This window comes from Cladophialophora psammophila (genome assembly GCF_000585535.1).
Source record: "Cladophialophora psammophila CBS 110553 chromosome Unknown aczJe-supercont1.4, whole genome shotgun sequence".
NCBI classification, from domain to species: Eukaryota; Fungi; Ascomycota; class Eurotiomycetes; order Chaetothyriales; family Herpotrichiellaceae; genus Cladophialophora; species Cladophialophora psammophila.
In genome coordinates this window covers 1,456,042-1,472,437 of record NW_006912925.1, presented here as the reverse complement: position 1 = coordinate 1,472,437, position 16,396 = coordinate 1,456,042, and the positions used below count along the sequence as shown (strand labels likewise).

The 16,396-nt window shown below is 53.4% G+C and overlaps 4 protein-coding genes across 4 annotated transcripts; 2 read left to right on the top strand and 2 right to left on the bottom strand.

Annotated features, from left to right (window-relative positions):
* Window positions 1-60: 60 nt before the first annotated feature.
* A1O5_03446 (uncharacterized protein) lies at window positions 61-890 on the bottom strand (the record flags this gene model as incomplete). The annotated part of the gene is made up of 2 exons (XM_007744057.1): window positions 61-393; window positions 447-890. 2 exons carry the CDS (start codon window positions 888-890, stop codon window positions 61-63), a joined length of 777 nt encoding a protein of 258 aa, XP_007742247.1.
* A 4,496-nt stretch (window positions 891-5,386) lies between these two features.
* A1O5_03445 (uncharacterized protein) lies at window positions 5,387-7,277 on the top strand (the record flags this gene model as incomplete). The annotated part of the gene is made up of 8 exons (XM_007744056.1): window positions 5,387-5,603; window positions 5,661-5,727; window positions 5,887-5,980; window positions 6,051-6,239; window positions 6,302-6,353; window positions 6,405-6,883; window positions 6,940-7,093; window positions 7,144-7,277. 8 exons carry the CDS (start codon window positions 5,387-5,389, stop codon window positions 7,275-7,277), a joined length of 1,386 nt encoding a protein of 461 aa, XP_007742246.1.
* A 6,066-nt stretch (window positions 7,278-13,343) lies between these two features.
* Window positions 13,344-14,459, top strand: A1O5_03444 (uncharacterized protein; the record flags this gene model as incomplete). The annotated part of the gene is made up of 2 exons (XM_007744055.1): window positions 13,344-13,728; window positions 13,780-14,459. 2 exons carry the CDS (start codon window positions 13,344-13,346, stop codon window positions 14,457-14,459), a joined length of 1,065 nt encoding a protein of 354 aa, XP_007742245.1.
* A 198-nt stretch (window positions 14,460-14,657) lies between these two features.
* On the bottom strand, window positions 14,658-15,554 carry A1O5_03443 (uncharacterized protein; the record flags this gene model as incomplete). Its single annotated transcript, XM_007744054.1, has 1 exon — window positions 14,658-15,554. One exon carries the CDS (start codon window positions 15,552-15,554, stop codon window positions 14,658-14,660), a length of 897 nt encoding a protein of 298 aa, XP_007742244.1.
* Window positions 15,555-16,396: the final 842 nt, after the last annotated feature.

Below are 16,396 nucleotides of genomic sequence, written 5' to 3'. Positions count from 1 at the left end.
GGTGCAGAGTATATTTTCCAGGAAAGGAAACAAAAAATCCGTATCTTTCTACACCCTCTTTCACATCCTCATGCCCCAAGACCTGGCCAAATTTACGCTGTTGCCCGCCCAGAAGCCAAGGTATTGCGAAAATCCTCCGACAGTGCCGCCGAGGAGTTGCACATCTCTCAACCTGCGGTCAAGAAACTCTTCTGTTGCTGAAAAATCATTTGATGTATCCGTCGTCATGAACATTTCTGAGCTTGCATAGACGGCTGCGAGAGAGGCTCGTTTTGTGTACCAAGAGAAGTCGACCGCGGTGTCTCCGGCGAGATACCAAATCTCATCCGACAGGGCGTTGAGTTCTTTCACCGAGGCAGGGATGTTCTCGAGGAGGGACATTTGGCCGAGGGCCTGTGGAGACAATCATCAGATCAGTGCTCGGTAGAGAAATGGTGTGAACGTACCCCTTGCCAATGGTGGATAACGTCTGCATTTGCCCTTAACCGTGCCATGATCAACGTCCTCAGTTTTGCGCCCAAGCCCAACGTTGACCCCTCTGGAAATTGTACAATGTCTTTCAATGCAAGTCTCTGCGTGACCAGATGATAGTTGATAAGATCAAACACCCCCCGGGGGAAGAGCTGGATGGTAACATCTAAGTATCCTGCATCTTTAGCCCCCAGCGCCACCGCCGTTTCTGTAAAACCGTGCTGGGGTACTCGACTAATGGCAGCCGAAAGGATTCGATCTTGAGTTTCGGGGAAAGGTGGTGGATCTGGGTGGTGGATTGAGAAGTAGGTCCGTCGGAGAGTAGGCCTCTGTGTCAGAGCACGGCATGGCTGCGTAGCGGTCGAGCTCAGTCGCAGCGGTCGAAAGAAGGCCACGGTTCTCCCGTGAGCAATGGACATGATTGCTGCTGCGGGTGTGATGGGGTTGCAAGAAACAAAGAAAGACCTTCGGAGGAGTAGGAGTAAGCGGTCAAGTCGAACAGGTGGAGACTCAATGGACAATCCACGATGATCCACGCGTTCGAGATCAAAGGCAGAGCGAGCTGCACAACATCTGCAACCATCCGGCGAACGATGAAGCTAGCTTCAAGAGGTGGCCAGACAAAATTGTTGCTCTGGCCGGAAATGTCTTCCTCGCAACTTCCAACCGGTGCAAGGTTCCCTCAGCCTTACCGTGCTTGGCACATGGTGACTCGTGTGTCTCATTGGTTCGGAACAATCGGCCGGTTCAGGGTCCTTCCAGTGCTATGATGGTTTTGCAAGTACTTCTTGTTGCACTGTACCCAGTACTTGTTAGATACTTTTTACAGAGTACCTAGTCCATATCAAAACTCCTGTACAGAGTAGCCACCTACATTGGTCCTTATCTGAACCGGCCCAGCACAACTCCGAGAGGGCGTAATTGGCAAACAAGATACCTCCCTAGGCACTTACCGAGTGCAATAGGTTCTGGACTCCGTTCAAAAAGGTGGTTTTGCGAATAGCCGCAGGTCTCTAAGATGCTCCTACTAACACTGGGTAATCCAACCCTTCATCGGACGGTCTGTTTTTGGGAAGAGCTCCGTCCTCGAGTTAAAACGATGATTGCAACCCCATCTGTACGATTTAACCGGGAACGCGATAGGCTGTTCTAGCGTTGTTATAGTCTGCTCCGTACGCACTCGGTACTCCGTAAATATTGCGCAATGCCCTGGATCAAGCGTGGTCGGGCGATAATGAGCCAGGAAAGATCAACACACCACTGGTTGAAGCTCGGCGTTGCGAGGATGCCTTGATCGACCAACAAAGCACCGCCAGTTTGTCGAGTCAGGCAAGTTCATATGCAGTAGATCGTCCTGGGGTATTACGAGGTTGCATTTGCACAATGCGGGTCAGCTTGAGATCGGCTACTTCATGCCGGTGGTGGGTTGCTTTAGAGCCCTTTTCGGTAAATGTTCGAGGGCGAGAATTTGAAATTTCTCTGGTGTGCCGTTTCCCCGCTCGCCATGTGTGCGAGCAAGGGAATACCTAGGCAGTCTAGGATTGCTTCAAGCAGGGTTAGCTGTGCGGAGAAGACCAAAGATAAGGTACCTTGCGCCGACGCCTTTCAAGCCCAACAGAGGGAGGTTGAAAGATGGTTGTTCACGGTTGACGCGGAACCTGAGTCCCGGTGGATCGTCCAAGCGCCGCCAGGCCTGTGCACCCGTATTTCCGCGCTTCTGCTTTGCGCCCATTTGGCTGGGCATGGCTGAATTCAACCACTGATCTTTGCTGCCGTCATTGTGGCTTGCTGGCTCCTCACCTGAAAATGCAGTCTAGGCTTTGCGAGGTGCATGCAGAAAGTGCTTCCGGCCCTCCATCTCACCCACTATTGAAGAGGCTTCTCCAGCGACGGCGAAGTGTCAAGCTCAGCGGCTCCATAATGTCGTAATCCTCAAGCGGATGGATTCCTGTCCTCCCTTGACACCAGATTCTTGACTCTTGATCACTAGAATCGGCGAACGGCGGCCAGTAGTGCTGGAGCTGGCGAGCTTGTCACAGCGCCACTGGCATGCCGATCCTATCGGTGCCAATCGATCGCACCACAAGGTCGGCAAGCCCATGTTCGTTGAATGTGAGTTGGGTGCGTCAGTCCCCCTGCATGGGGAACTAGATGAAAGTGAAACAAAATTGCGTGCTCTAAGGGCGTGCTTTCCGAGTCAGGCATAAAATGGCTATCACGGTTGAAGCTTTGTCTTGCTGTCGAGCCCCACGGCGGCCCATTTTGGGCAAGAAGACAAAAGGTCTGCGGCTTGAGATTGGCATTGCTCCTCGCGTCTTTTGGCAGTGGCATGGAATCCTGGCCTTTGCTATGATCGTGCCGCTGGCCCGTAGACAAGCAAAAGCTAAAGCGGGAAGAATTCTCCGCACAGTTGCATCCGGTAACATTCTTCAACAAGAAGAAGTGCTTCCTTGTACCTTCAATTCTCTATGTATGGCGTGACACATAAGCGGTCCTGCTTCCTGTTTGCGGTCCCCCGTCGGGCGTGTTGCTGGGGCTCCCCTCGAACGCCACAAGGGAGTTTGTGCCGGTGGAGGGAACAAAGAACCCCGTTAGCTTGTTGGCTTTGCATATGTGCAGTACCGTACTTTTCCGTAGAAATAACGCGTCCGCAGGAACAGAAAGGAGGAGGGGCCACATCCAATGCTGGAGAAGGTTTTTTCCTGTTGGATGGCCTGGCGGGATCTGGGATCTAGGAGTTCCTTTCGTTGACACCCCCCGTTGAACGCAGGCTGCTTTCTGCCGAGCGTGCATCATACCCCAAGCAAAGCCATGAACAAATGAAAAGGAATCCCTGTCACAGTGGCAGGCATCACGGGCTGCAATGAGTCGAGGGCTCGAGGGGCAAGTTGACAGGGCTCGCAGGGAAGGGAAGTGCAAGGGTAGCCACCAGTACGAGTCGCAAGGGACCTTGAAGGGACCAAGGAGGGATTGAAAGGTGAAAGCGGATCGCTAGCGCCAAGGCCGCTGGGCCACTCAGACCTCGTGCCTTCGCCTTCTTTCTCCCGTCACCAGTCACACTCACCCACTTGCACCCATCGCAGCCATCGCATCCAATTCGACCTACTTTTTTGCCCATCAACACCTGCATCCATCTTGCTCCCTCCGGTGCCTCCTGCGTCGTAGCTGCATTAACCACATCCGAGCCTTTCCCATAACTGACCCTCCTTTACCCTCCCCGTCGCCCGAGTCCGCAACCCAAGCCCGGACCTGTCCCTCTGCCAGTGCCATTAGGCCCCAGAACGCTGCCTTGCCGGCTTACTCGATCGACTCAGGACTGCCATTCTTCCTCTTGGTTGTCCCCATCGGGCACTCTTCCGAACGGGCCCTGTCTCGACGCCTCTGACACAGACCAATTGGGTCCGTTTGTGTCCGTTTTTCTGGTTGGTCCACCATCCCTGCACCTCAACGGGGAACAGAAGGAGGAGGGACGAGTTGAGTGCTACCCCCAGCCGTCCCGGACGCTGGTGGCCACCATGGATGGGAAAGAAGTCCTTGGGAGTCCATAACCTGAAGGGAGAGGAAGGAAGCGCATGAAAGAATCAAAGCATGGTGAAAAGAGGTTGCTGACTGAACCGGTGGTGATGGCGCAGGTTTCCAATTACAGCATCACCTTGCAAGCAAGGCAACAATCCGACCACACTGCCCCCCTTCTCCTCGCCCATATTATCGCCCAATAACATCCACCTCCTGAACACAGCGTCAAGCACGGCAAGAAAGTTGCAGACTCCACTCCCAGGTTGTCCTCGTTGGCCCCGCCGCACCCGACTGGGTCCTCGCTGCCTTGATCCAGGTTTGTTCTGTCAAGAGAAAATTTTATCCGGCCAGACGAGCAACCCTCGAACACGAACCGCAAAAGAGTCGGTCCAAGAACGCGCCGCTTGAGGCTCTGTCAGATTTGCTCTGCATTGTGTTGCGCCCGTGTCAGAAAAATCCTATCTCTTGTCCCCCCTCCGACGAGACTGAGGCCCTGAGAAGCCGCTCCACCCACTACGAATCGAGCTGCCCGCGTTTTGCGTACAGCTCCAGACAGCCCTTGTACTACTCGGGAAACCTCGTTAGCTGGTCTCTCTCCTCCCCCCTCCCTTCCTGCATTTTCGTGCATGCGATCCTGATCTCGTAGAAGTCAACAGTCAAAACCCGCCGCACGAGCTCTCGGCAATCGATTATCATGGGTCTGTCTCTCTCTCTCTCCCTCTTCTCATTTTTCTCTCGTTTTCGGCGGCCCAGGCTAGCCATTCCGGCATTGGTCTCCCCGATCATCACCTTGTCCTGCCCTACATGTGCCTGTCCCATCTTTGTTGCATCAACTCTGTCTCTGCCCAACCTCGTCTTCACCGTCTCTTCTCTTTTTCTTCTTCTCTCTAACCCCGAGCGTTCGTTGGCTAACGTGGTGAATATCTAGTAAGTGAAACGATTTCTTGTCCCCGCGCACAGATCGATGTTGCGATGACCAAGATTGGAGGTGAAGTTGTTTTCCGGCTTCACGACGACCATTCCCAATCGGCCTGGGTCCACTTCTGCCTTATGTCCTTTGCGACGGGCACACACGAATCAAACGGGACAGATTCACTGTCTCCTCTGTTCGACCCCAACAATAGCGTGACATGACCATTCACTTGCACGTGTGACTTGGTCTGGAACTGACCTGCGTGACGCTTTAAATTCGAGCTCTCTCCGCTCCCACTCCCACGCCATGATCGCTATTGCTCGCCAATATTCTGACCGTTTTCAGAGGGACCGATCAGATCGATCTCGTTCACCCCGTCGCCGATCGCGCAGTCCACGACGAAGCCGACGTTCCTACTCTCCCCGAAGCCGCTCTCGCAGTCGAGGCGACGACTACCGTCGAAGTGAACGTCGATCACGAAGTCCCATGACCGGTGCACCCAACCCAACTGGAGGATACTCAGGAGGGTCAGGCTACGCCGGCGGAGGTCGACCACCACCTAGAACCTACGAAGACCGTGCTGCGGCAAAAGAACAAATGATGCAATCAGTGCGCGAGTCTTCTCAACAAGACCGCCGTGTCTACGTGGGCAATTTGGCTTACGACGTCAAATGGCACCACCTCAAAGATTTTATGAGACAAGGTGGGTTTCAGGGGTTTCCTGTCAGATTCGCAACCGTTTGCTGATGCCGATAACTAGCTGGAGAAGTTCTCTTTGCTGATGTCTTAACTCTTCCGAATGGAATGTCGAAGGTGGGCGCCATTGTGTGATGCGGCTGGTTCTACTGGTCTTCCTTTTTGGTTACTTTTGTTGGACGTTGGATTGACGGGTTGGACCTGGTCCACGGGTTTCATGTAGGGATGCGGGTAAGTGCTACATTTCTTCTGTTTTGCGGATTCCGGACTGGTTTTCTGACTCGAATTAGGATTGTGGAATACGCAACTAGGGAACAAGCCCAACAGGCTATCCAGACACTCAGCAACCAGAGCCTCATGGGCCGTCTCGTCTACGTCCGAGAGGTGCGCCGCCTTTCCTCAGCGCGAGAGCGTCATCCTCCCAGTCCTACTGACTTCAACATTTTTCAATTAGGATCGCGAAACAGAGCCTCGATTCACTGGTCCATCAGCTCGCGGCGGCTTTGACGGCGGGCGAGGCGGGTTCGGGGGGTACGGCAGTGGTCCATATGGTGGCGGTATGGGCGCCGGTGGTGGTGGTGTTGGTGGTGGTGGTGGTGGTGGTGGTGGCGGCGGCGGCGGCCGACAACTCTACATCTCCAATGTCTGTTTCTCTTCCCCTTTGATGTTTGCTCCTTGAGGTATCTGTTGACATGGATTCTTTAGCTTCCATTCAATGTCGGCTGGCAGGATCTGAAGGATCTCTTCCGCCAGGCTGGTAAGTGCTCCCTCATGGTGAGGAACTGACGATAAATCTTACATGTTGCAGCTCAAGAGGGAACTGTTATTCGAGCCGATGTGCATGTGGATCCGAGTGGCCGCCCAAAAGGCACCGGGATTGTCGCCTTCGAATCTCCTAACGATGCCCGCAACGCCATTCAACAATTCAACGGATACGACTGGCACGGCCGTGCCCTCGAGGTTCGAGAGGACCGTTACGCGGGCAGCGGCGGAGCCGGCATGGGATATGGTGGACGAGGAGGATTCGGCGGAGGATTCGGCGGCATGCGTGGTGGCTACGGTGGAGGCAGAGGAGGATTCGGTGGCCGTGGAGGCTACGGCGGTGGTGGTGGCTATTCCCGCGGTGGATATGGTGGTGGGTATGGAGGAGGCGGCGGCGGCGGGGGCGGCGGCGGCGGCGGCGGTGGATATGGCGGTGCTGCAACTCAAGAACAAGCAGCGCCCAATCCATTTACCGACTTCGCGACCTCAGGTGGCGAGAGAAGCCAAACGATCTACGTGCGAAACGTGAGTGTCTCCCCAGTTCCGGCTGCAGAATGTTCAAAAAGCTAACCGCTATTCAGCTCCCTTGGTCTACGAGCAACGAAGACCTGGTCGAACTGTTCACTACTATTGGCAAAGTTGAACGTGCAGAGATCCAATATGAACCGAGTGGACGGTCTCGGGGAACTGGTGTGGTCGAGTTCGACAGTGCTGAAAACGCCGAGACAGCCATCTGTGCGTTTCCGCTCTTTCTGTCATTCATGATGTACACTGACATTGTATAGCGAAATTCACCGGCTACATGTACGGCGGGCGCCCACTTGGACTGAGCTACGTCAAATACACCAATGCGAACGGCAACGAGGCCATGGAGGGTCAAGAGGCCACGGGGGGCATGACTCAAGATCAAATGATGTGACCGGGTGCTTCACGACGACATGCATCAAATATTCTTCGCCTCTGGACAGGTGTCTATCGATATGCGGATCGACGTCGAACCGAAAATCCTATCATTCTACGACCCATCATTCTCCAGATTGTACTTTAAGACATTGCTTCGACTCCTCGGCACACGAGATCCATTCACGGCAAACTGGGCTTTCCTGCGAGGCCTACGAAGCCATCAATTTTCCTTTTCTAGCTACCTTCTACAAAAGTTGTGATTTACATTTTGGGGTTCAGGGTCAGCTAGTAGGTCAGGGAAGAGGTTGAACGAGAAGCTAAGGCTTGACTGTGCCTCGTGGAAAAGGAAGAGAATTTCAGATTGGAACCATTATTCTCTTTGTCCACCGAGGGATACTGCGGACGGGCAGGTTAGATAGGTGATATCTCGTGAGTGGTTTGGGGGCTGGAGCGAGAGAACCCTGGGCAGGAATGATTGAGTCACAAAACAACCAAACAATGCAATGCGTACGGATAGCTGGGACAACAGGCTGTGTCTGGTGTGGGGTTGTAGAGATCCATTGAAGGTATGGTGGCTATGGTTGCGACCCGCTTCGCGATTGGGGACCATGGCCGAGACACGGACGACCTCGATCGCGAATTTCCCCCCCGTGCGACTCGATCAATCACGGCGGCAAGCATCTATTCCCAGCAGCAATCGGGCGATGAGTGTACGTGTGAGCATGTGTCAGGCAGACGATGCCCTGTGGACAACTACCCTTTTCCCTGTCGCGTCGCCTAGAATTGCACATGAAGAGGGCTGGTGGGCGGTCCGTCCAGGCCTTTCTTGCCACAGCCTGACGCCCGATCTCTGGTGCTTTTGAGGAAAAGGGTTGCGTTTTGCCTGAAGGATCGATGTGGTTACAACGAACAATGGTAAGATGCCAGGATGAGCAGCAGGCCGGGTCATGGAGTGCCCTACCTATAACTCTGCTGGATTTTAACCAGAAAGACAAGGAGGATGTTCTCTCTCCTTCCCGGGAGCAACAAACTCGTCAGTTTGAAGCGCGTTCGGTGAGTCAATGGGTGAGTGGATTCCTCGCCCATTTGTTTGTTTTTCTCTTCTTTTATTTATTCTCCTACTGACTATAGTGGCTCCTGGGTTTACCAATACATAGCGGCGACTACTAGAACGGCTTCGCTGCTTTTATTTCTTACAGATCGACGAGAAAATTGGAGTGTTCCCCGTCGCTGTTTTCCCTCCCCTTCCTAAACCCCCGCTGGAGGGCCTTGACTCTGTTTACCAGGTGACATGTTTTGCCATATTACGGAGCCGTCACGCCCTGCATCTATAACTAAAGAGATCTAGATCATGCATTGCCTACTCTATCGACAAGCCGGGGGAATATATGTGTAATTTTGTCTGCACTCTATCTATATCATTCGCGCGTCCTAGTGCCGGGTAGGCTAGATAAAGCGAGGCATGCATGGATTCCTCCACTAGTCGACACATGCCTGGGATAGGAGAAGGGGGGGACAGAGTGTGTGGGTGTTGTAGGCATGCTTCGCGGCCTTACATACCGTCCCTCTCCCCCTCCGTTGACTCCGGTATATCGCGATTTGCTCAACATAACGAGTCAGTTAGTTCAGTCACTGTTGGCCAAGATTGGATCCCGGATCACTTGGGTCGACTGGGTAGAGCCACACACACCACACACAAACATGCATACACGAGAAAGAGCTCGCCCGCTCTCCTTCGTAGGTGCATGGCGCCGTTCACGGCAAAGAGCGGAGTGCAGAGTGGGACATTTGGAAGCCCGTCCATGACCCTACAGTAGTGAAGCCGATCAAAACGGAGAGACGCAGGCAGAACAGCGAAGATTCGATGGGGGGGATGGAGATGGGGGAAAACAAGGCAGTGTCACTCAATGATAATACTTTGCACCCTTGCCTGAGACCATCCCTCCTACTCGCTGACCGCCCCCCTAACCCACAGACAACACGACGGTGTTGGGTAGAAACCAAGGACAAACAAAAGCACTCGCTCTGATGCTGGCTGGCCATTTGGTGTGTCGGATTTGGAGTTCCTAATCTGTCCCCTGCTGGTTAGGTTGGACCTGGTTGGACCTCAGTATCGCCGGGCGTTACACAGCGATCGAGGCTTAGGTGTGACGATCTACGATTCTAATCTGCCGTGCCCTCGACCGAAGAGATCTTGTTTATGGGTTGCTCGTTCCGATGGATGGTTTCTGGCCTGAATGAGATCCTGTTTAGTTTGGAGACCTGAGTTTACCCTGGTATAGTTGTTGTTGCCAGCGCCACCACCAAGTTTGGCGTAATAACGATTGGAATACCGAGCACCTCGTAGACATGCAGGAGGGGGGAATAGCGAAAAGGACCAGGGAGTGACGGATTGGTCTAGGCTCCACGTTGAGAGTCGTGGTCGACTGCCTGGCAACCTGAAAAATAAAATCCATCTAGGAAGCCCGTGCTGACCCTTGCGAGAATCGGGAGCTTAGAGGGCAGGCGGCTGTTGCGCCTTTGGGATCGACAGAGTCCTAGCCGTGCAATAGAGCCAGATGGAGGGCTGTGATTGAGAAATCACCCTTAAGGATTCGTAGGCATAGAGGTGTGGGTTCCGACCACCCATGTTCTGCAAATTCGGCGGAGGCACTGGGGTGTTAGTGTCGTTAGCATGACTTTTCAGGTCGTTCACAATCAGCGTTGACTTTGGCGTTTCTCAGTCAGGTAAGCAGTCTCTATTTCGATCTCGACATGGCATATTGCTCGGGTGTTGCATATGCACGAACAAACCAAGCACAAGGAGGCAGAGAATCAGGGTTGATGGCTCAAAGACACGGTTGGGCAAAACGGCTGCTGAATCTTCAGCCAGCCACCTCGCACGGGACTGTCGTATTGTACTCGGTAGGCTGGGCACCAATCCTGGGGGCAGCAGGCAGGGAGTGCTGTATTGTTCTGATTTGGTCATGGTGCACAACAACCCGCCGCAGTACCTCGTAGGCTCCGTGGAGACGGATTTCGCTAGAGTAATGGGTTCACTATCGAGAAAGGACCATGCAGGCGACATGTCGGGGGCACGTCCTCGCCAGCGAAAGGCGCCTGCAGCATGAAAAATGCCAGCTCGCTTGAAAGCATGGATGGGACCACCATGACTCTGAGAAGGGTCCTTCCGCCTTCCAGCAGACTTTCCATCTCGGCGCTTCAACCGTGAGGAATGGATTTGACATGAGCTGTGTCCGGCGTGGTCAGAACAGGAATATGACCAGGGTTTCAGCTCACGCTACGGAGTACCCATCTTGGTGCCCATGGCGCCCATGGTTCCATTCTGCGCATCGCCGATCAGTAAGTAGGAGCGAAACGGTGGCCTTGGGAAGCTCGAACATGGCTCTCTGACTGTGCATCCTTGGCACCTGAGCCACCAGCTTCTCATCAAGAAATGTGTTTGTCACTGCATCGCTCTGCTTTAGTGCCTAGCTTAAGCGTCCTCCCTTGTAAAATGTAGGGAGTAGTTGTCGCTGACATTGGTTGCTTCATCATCGAAAAGAGAATACTCTGGACAAAAGCAGACCCACGGTCGCGTGTCTGCCCCCCCTCCGAATTTTCGTCCAATGTCCCAGCTCAGTAGATAGCAGAAACAAGTAGGGCATTCCTGGAAACTGGCAGGATACTTACTTGCAGGTCGAGTCTGAGTTTGCTAAGGGAAGCATGGCAATGGAGCGCCGAAAGTCAAGAGTCCATGGCCGCGCAGATCGAACCACAACTCCACGCCCTATCGGGATCAAGGTGTAAGTAGGGAAGGCTTGACGGGTTATCCACTTCAATTATTGCTCCCAACACTTCGTTTAGAAACTCTTTCTGTCTGGTTGAAGCTCAGCCCGCTCGCCGGCATCCAAGGCCGGGCTCGATCCAATTTTTGTCCATTCTATCGCTGCTTTGACACCCTTCACCGCCTTTTCTCTGCCACGGGCTGAGGTCCGTCAATGTCCGGAAAGATTGCGCATTGTCATTATCAAGAGCCCCAGTCCCAGGCAAGGACACTTCTTGAAGCCCGAGGGAAGCAGGGTTATTGTGCAGCTTGGGATACACGGGCGGTGGCGCGCCCCAGTGGTCCGGAATCAGGCCCTGATAGGGCTGAGATGGTGGATAGAAGATCAGCGCTCCCACAGTGGCTGACGCGTGCTCTGCTCGGGGCGCCAGGGTCGTCGGCGAATTGCATCTCATATTCTCATATTTGTCCCGTACATATTGTTGGGCGATGGCCCCAATGCTCTTTCAAGCCCACAGCACAGTCGGCAGAGAGCTTCGGCATCGAAATGTGAACCATCGGACAGTGATGCTTTGGGCACTGGCGAATACGAAGGGGATGAAGCTCTGGTTGAAAAGCCGCTCCCAGTTCTGGCCCCATCGCCCTTTGGCCGAGTCGGAACGAGTGAGCTCGGTCAAACCCCGGAAATGGCCGGTTTCGTCCAGCCTCGTGGACGGACAGTAAGACTCAACTGTGGCAAGTTGTTGAGACTGGACGATTCATGCTTCATGGTGTTAGGATGCACTCGACAACCGTTCTTTGAACGTGAGGATTATCGAGCAATAATTCTCAAGACTACCTGGATCTAAGGCTTGGTCTCAATTCCCTCTTTTCGAGCGAGCCTCATAGCCTTGGCGGAGGCAGAAGGAGCAAAGGCATTACTCTACGAGTCTCGGAAGGCCTAAGGTCGAGCGATGCTTGCTGGATCCGTGCGTTGAGGAGCCGTCACTGACGTCCTCGTTCACTATTCACTGTATCGGGGGATCAGAATTCCATCAACGTGTCGCACGAGAGACGAGCTCTCTGTCGCTTTTTGGCCGCACAGTCCGGAAGCATGTCTGCTGTATAGACGATTGAATCCGACCAAAGAAGGACTATCTCTCATCGATATAACCCCTGCCGACTAGTTAGGCGACGAGTGCTAGAAGGTACCTGCCCACTGAGACGTGCCTTGGAGGTACGTTACTTGAGGCAGGCGAGGCAAAACTTGTTGCGAAGGGAGTGTTCCTAGTCCTAATCGGCTTGTTGCTCTTACCGCACCACTTGTGCAAGCCGGATCTCGTCCTTAAACTCTTCACCACAACCAATTACGTCCCAGTCCCCAAATCGCCAAAGGAAGGCGTAGTGCTGGTCCGGTATCAGCAGACAAGGACAGCCTTTTCCACAAGCATATCAGTACCCAACGAATTCGTCGACATTCGTTCACTATGAATCGCTCCAACATTCTCGCTGAGGCCTCACCTCGAGACATGTACGGAGGTCAGCACTATGCTGCGAGAGCGCATTGGGGAAACCTGCTTTGACCATTCTATTTCCCTATTAGTCACGTGGAAAGATCCGGCAGGCATTTTGAAATCGAGCAGCGAGCGACCACATCCTCAATTACACATTCCACAACCACAGCCCTGTGACGGAGGACGAAAACAAGATCTTTGTTCGATTATCCTTGCACTCCGAACAATTCCAATGACCCTACTCTCCAGACTGAGATAACGTGATACTAGGTTGACGCCAGGACTAATATACGAGTCCGATGGAGCACAGCAGTTAGTACCACGCGCGAATATGACAAGGCTGTCTTGAAGAGGGCCCTCACGCTTCGGCCAAGTCCTAGAACGCCTTATAAACTTGGTTCCGTGTCTGATATATCCGGTCGCTCGATGCCTTCTGAGGGTCTCTCTGTTAGATTGCGGTCGGAGGGTCGGAGGCGGCTTTGCGACAACCGGGATACTGGCAATGGTAATAAGCATTAATTAGGTTTTTCGTTCGACCGAATCCGCTCGTGAACTAGTCCGAAGGCGGTTACGACTTGCAACATAGCCGTCCAATCCTCCGTATAAAATACGAATCGAAGTTAGTGCCTTTCCGCTCCCTGCGCACCTATTGGCAAACAGGACTGACTAGACCTCACTTGTTTGAACCAAAGGTTCCCGGAAACCCACATGACATGATGTCTGAGAAGCATTTATAGTGAGTCCGAGCACCGACTTGCCAGCTTTTTGCTCATCATACCTTTTTTTGTCGGTTTAGAGTCCTGAGTTATTCGCTCTTCTCATCATGGTCACGTTGGATGTCGTCCGCAGCTTGGAAGTGTCCTTGGTCCAGCGTCAGCCTTTGGTGGCCGTTTTCTTTGGTGGAACCGGTGGTATAGGGCAATTTACACTTCACGCATTAGCCGCTGCTGAGGCAAACGGAGGCAAAGGGCTCCGGGCATACATTGTCGGGAGAAACACAAAAGCAGCGGAAGCCATTCTCGCCGACTGTCGCGGCATCTACCCGCAGGGTCAGTTCAAGTTCATCAAGGCTGAAGACCTTTCTTTGATCCGGGATGTCGACCGGCTTTGCGCAGAGATCATTCAGCTGGAGGAAAAGGAAAGTCAGGAGCCGAGGATCGACTATCTCATGGTGTCTCAAGGTGGGATGATCTATCTTCCACGGAAAGGTAATATCCGCAATGCCAAAGGATATAGCTGCACTTCTGATGACCGCACAGATACGAAAGAGGGAATTGACGTGACGATGTCGCTCATGTACTACTCCCGCATGAGGATAATCACCAAGCTGCTCCCATTGCTTCTCAATTCTCGTCTTCCCGCAACGGTCGTCTCGGTCTATGCAGCAGGGATTGAAGGGAAATTATATCCGGAAGACCTGTCACTTCGCGATCTGAAGCGATACGCTTACAACCAAGCCAGATCGCACATGTGCTACATGCACGTCCTGTTCATGGAGACCTTGGCCCAACAGCACCCGGGCAAGCTCGCCCTGATCCACATCTTCCCGGGCGTGGTCGTGGGACCGGGCTACCACAGCCCAGAGCTACCAAAATGGTTCAGGATACTGTTTCACTGGTTTCTCTTGCCCCTCTTCGGGCGGCTCCTGACCGTGCCGCCGGCCGAGTGTGGAGAGAGGATGCTGTCCCTCGCGTCAGATCGCTATCCGCCGCGACCGGCCGACAGTTCCCAACGTGGTCGTGGTCGGGACCGGGGGGCCGTCGTTGGGACTGAAGGGACGCCGGGCAGCGGAGTCTACTCTCTCACTTGGAACGGCGAGAACAACCTCAACGCAAAAGCGTACGAGAAGATAAACAAGGAGGAAATGAGGAAGAAAGTGTGGGATCATACCGTGAGATGTTTTGGGGTCGTTGAAGCAGGGAACGTCTTTACTGAGTGAGGGTGGAAAAGAGCAACTTGTAAAAACTATGCAACAGATTCAGATTGAACGCTTCTAGGGAAATCGGTATCTATACCCATCGATAAAGTGGAAGTTCGTTCAACAGCTGCCCATCTGCGACGGCGTATTAACCCCTAGCGAGTTCCAGCTACATTCATCCTTCCCACCACTTCGAGCTCAATGCTGTTTTCCAACTCCTCAGCCTAGGGCTCCGACCGCCGGAACCGCAGCTGGGGTATGTGCATGCCCGTTCTGGGTCGTGGGTTTCAACTCGCAATAGATCTTGGTCGCTCTTTGCTTGGCCTCTCCAAAAGGTTTGATCTTCTTCGTGGTGCCGTCGACCTCGACATCTTCCTCGTAGTCACCCGTGTTGAACTCGCAAACGATGGTGCTTTTGAACGGCGGCGGAGGCTGAGACCACACTTTGTTGACGGCGTCGGCGAGACATTCGATTTGGATGGCGCGGAACCCCTGCTCGGCCGCATAGCGCATCAGGAATTGAGCCAGCGCCTTCATGATCCCCTTGCCTTCGGCGTCGTGTCGGGTGCTGGTCGCGTTGCGCATCAGGACCTGTTTCTCGGCCGTGGGCTTCCAGCTCGCCTCGTCGCGAGGATCGGATGACCCGAGCACATGGTAGATTGTTCCAAATAGGGGGAGGCACTCGACCAAGGGCCCTATTTTCTCCATATCCAATTCGTTGAACGCGTCATATGCCAAAGCAACACTGACGAGCGGAAAGTCCATCTGGTCCTGGAGCTGATCTTTGTCCAGGGTCGTGTCCTTCATGTCCCAGTAAAGCTTCCCGTTCGGCTTCGACTCCTCACGCTTGAACTGATACTCTAAATCGAAGACACCGAAACTGTGGCCCGAGTTGATTTGATGCCGGACCAGGTAGTCAGCGGCCTTGTAGCCCTGGTAGATCCGTGCCGTCTTCTCTTCCGGGTAACACACTGGCCAAACTGGGGAATAGAACATATTCGAGTGGAGCACAACTGCCGCGGCCATCGGGAGATGCTCTTCTGTCAGTCTCCGAATTTCATAGCGACGAGGGAGGTTTGTCGGGTTGGTAGCGGTTGCGGCTGATAGATTCGTCATCTTGAAGACACGACTTTCTCTTAGTATGGGAGAAACGGGGGACGATCGAGGAGATGATGGTCTGAACTGTGAGAGAAAGTGCCAACTGAGGAGAGAATCCGACTCTACATATAGAGTTGGATGTTGGCCACAGGAGAAGAATTATGCTCCAGCCCTGAGTTAAAATCAGCTTACCTCAACGTCGTACCTACACGAAGTGAATCTGAATCTGTATGGACGCCTAGCTCAAAATGAATGCAACGCAGCGTGGTATACATAGGTCCCTTATCTTGATCCTTTTGCCTTTGGAGGCCGCAATCTGACACCCGCGTGACGGACCATGCTGTTTATTGGGCGCAAGGTGACATTCTAGGCTATCGTGGATACGCCCGAGATAGACCATGTCAGCACAACTTGGGAGCCCTTTCTTTGTCACTTTTCAGGCTTCCCGTTCTCGGCGCGGGGGAGAGCAATATAGCCACCGCCTTGTTTGATGACATCCATATGATGTTTCCAGGTTGATAGGATGTAGCCATCAGCTGGTTGGACCTATCATGCGCGCCACAGAGAAATTGACCCATACAATCCGAATGTTGAAGCAGAAGAATCGAGCGGAGATATATTAGTAGCTTGTTGCCACGATGAAAGTGGGAAAGCGTGGTAAGCAAATACACCGGAAGTATTACCAGTGCGCATCTTACTCGCATCTGCAGGAACGCGCAATTCGGTGCTCAATCGGTGCCCAGAACGCCACGCCAATACGCCTCCCAAATTTAGGCAATTTCGACAGTTTAGGGTTCCTACGGTGAAGCATATTAGTACTAGGTACCTTAGTGTTCGTATTCGTGTAGCCTGATGCAACG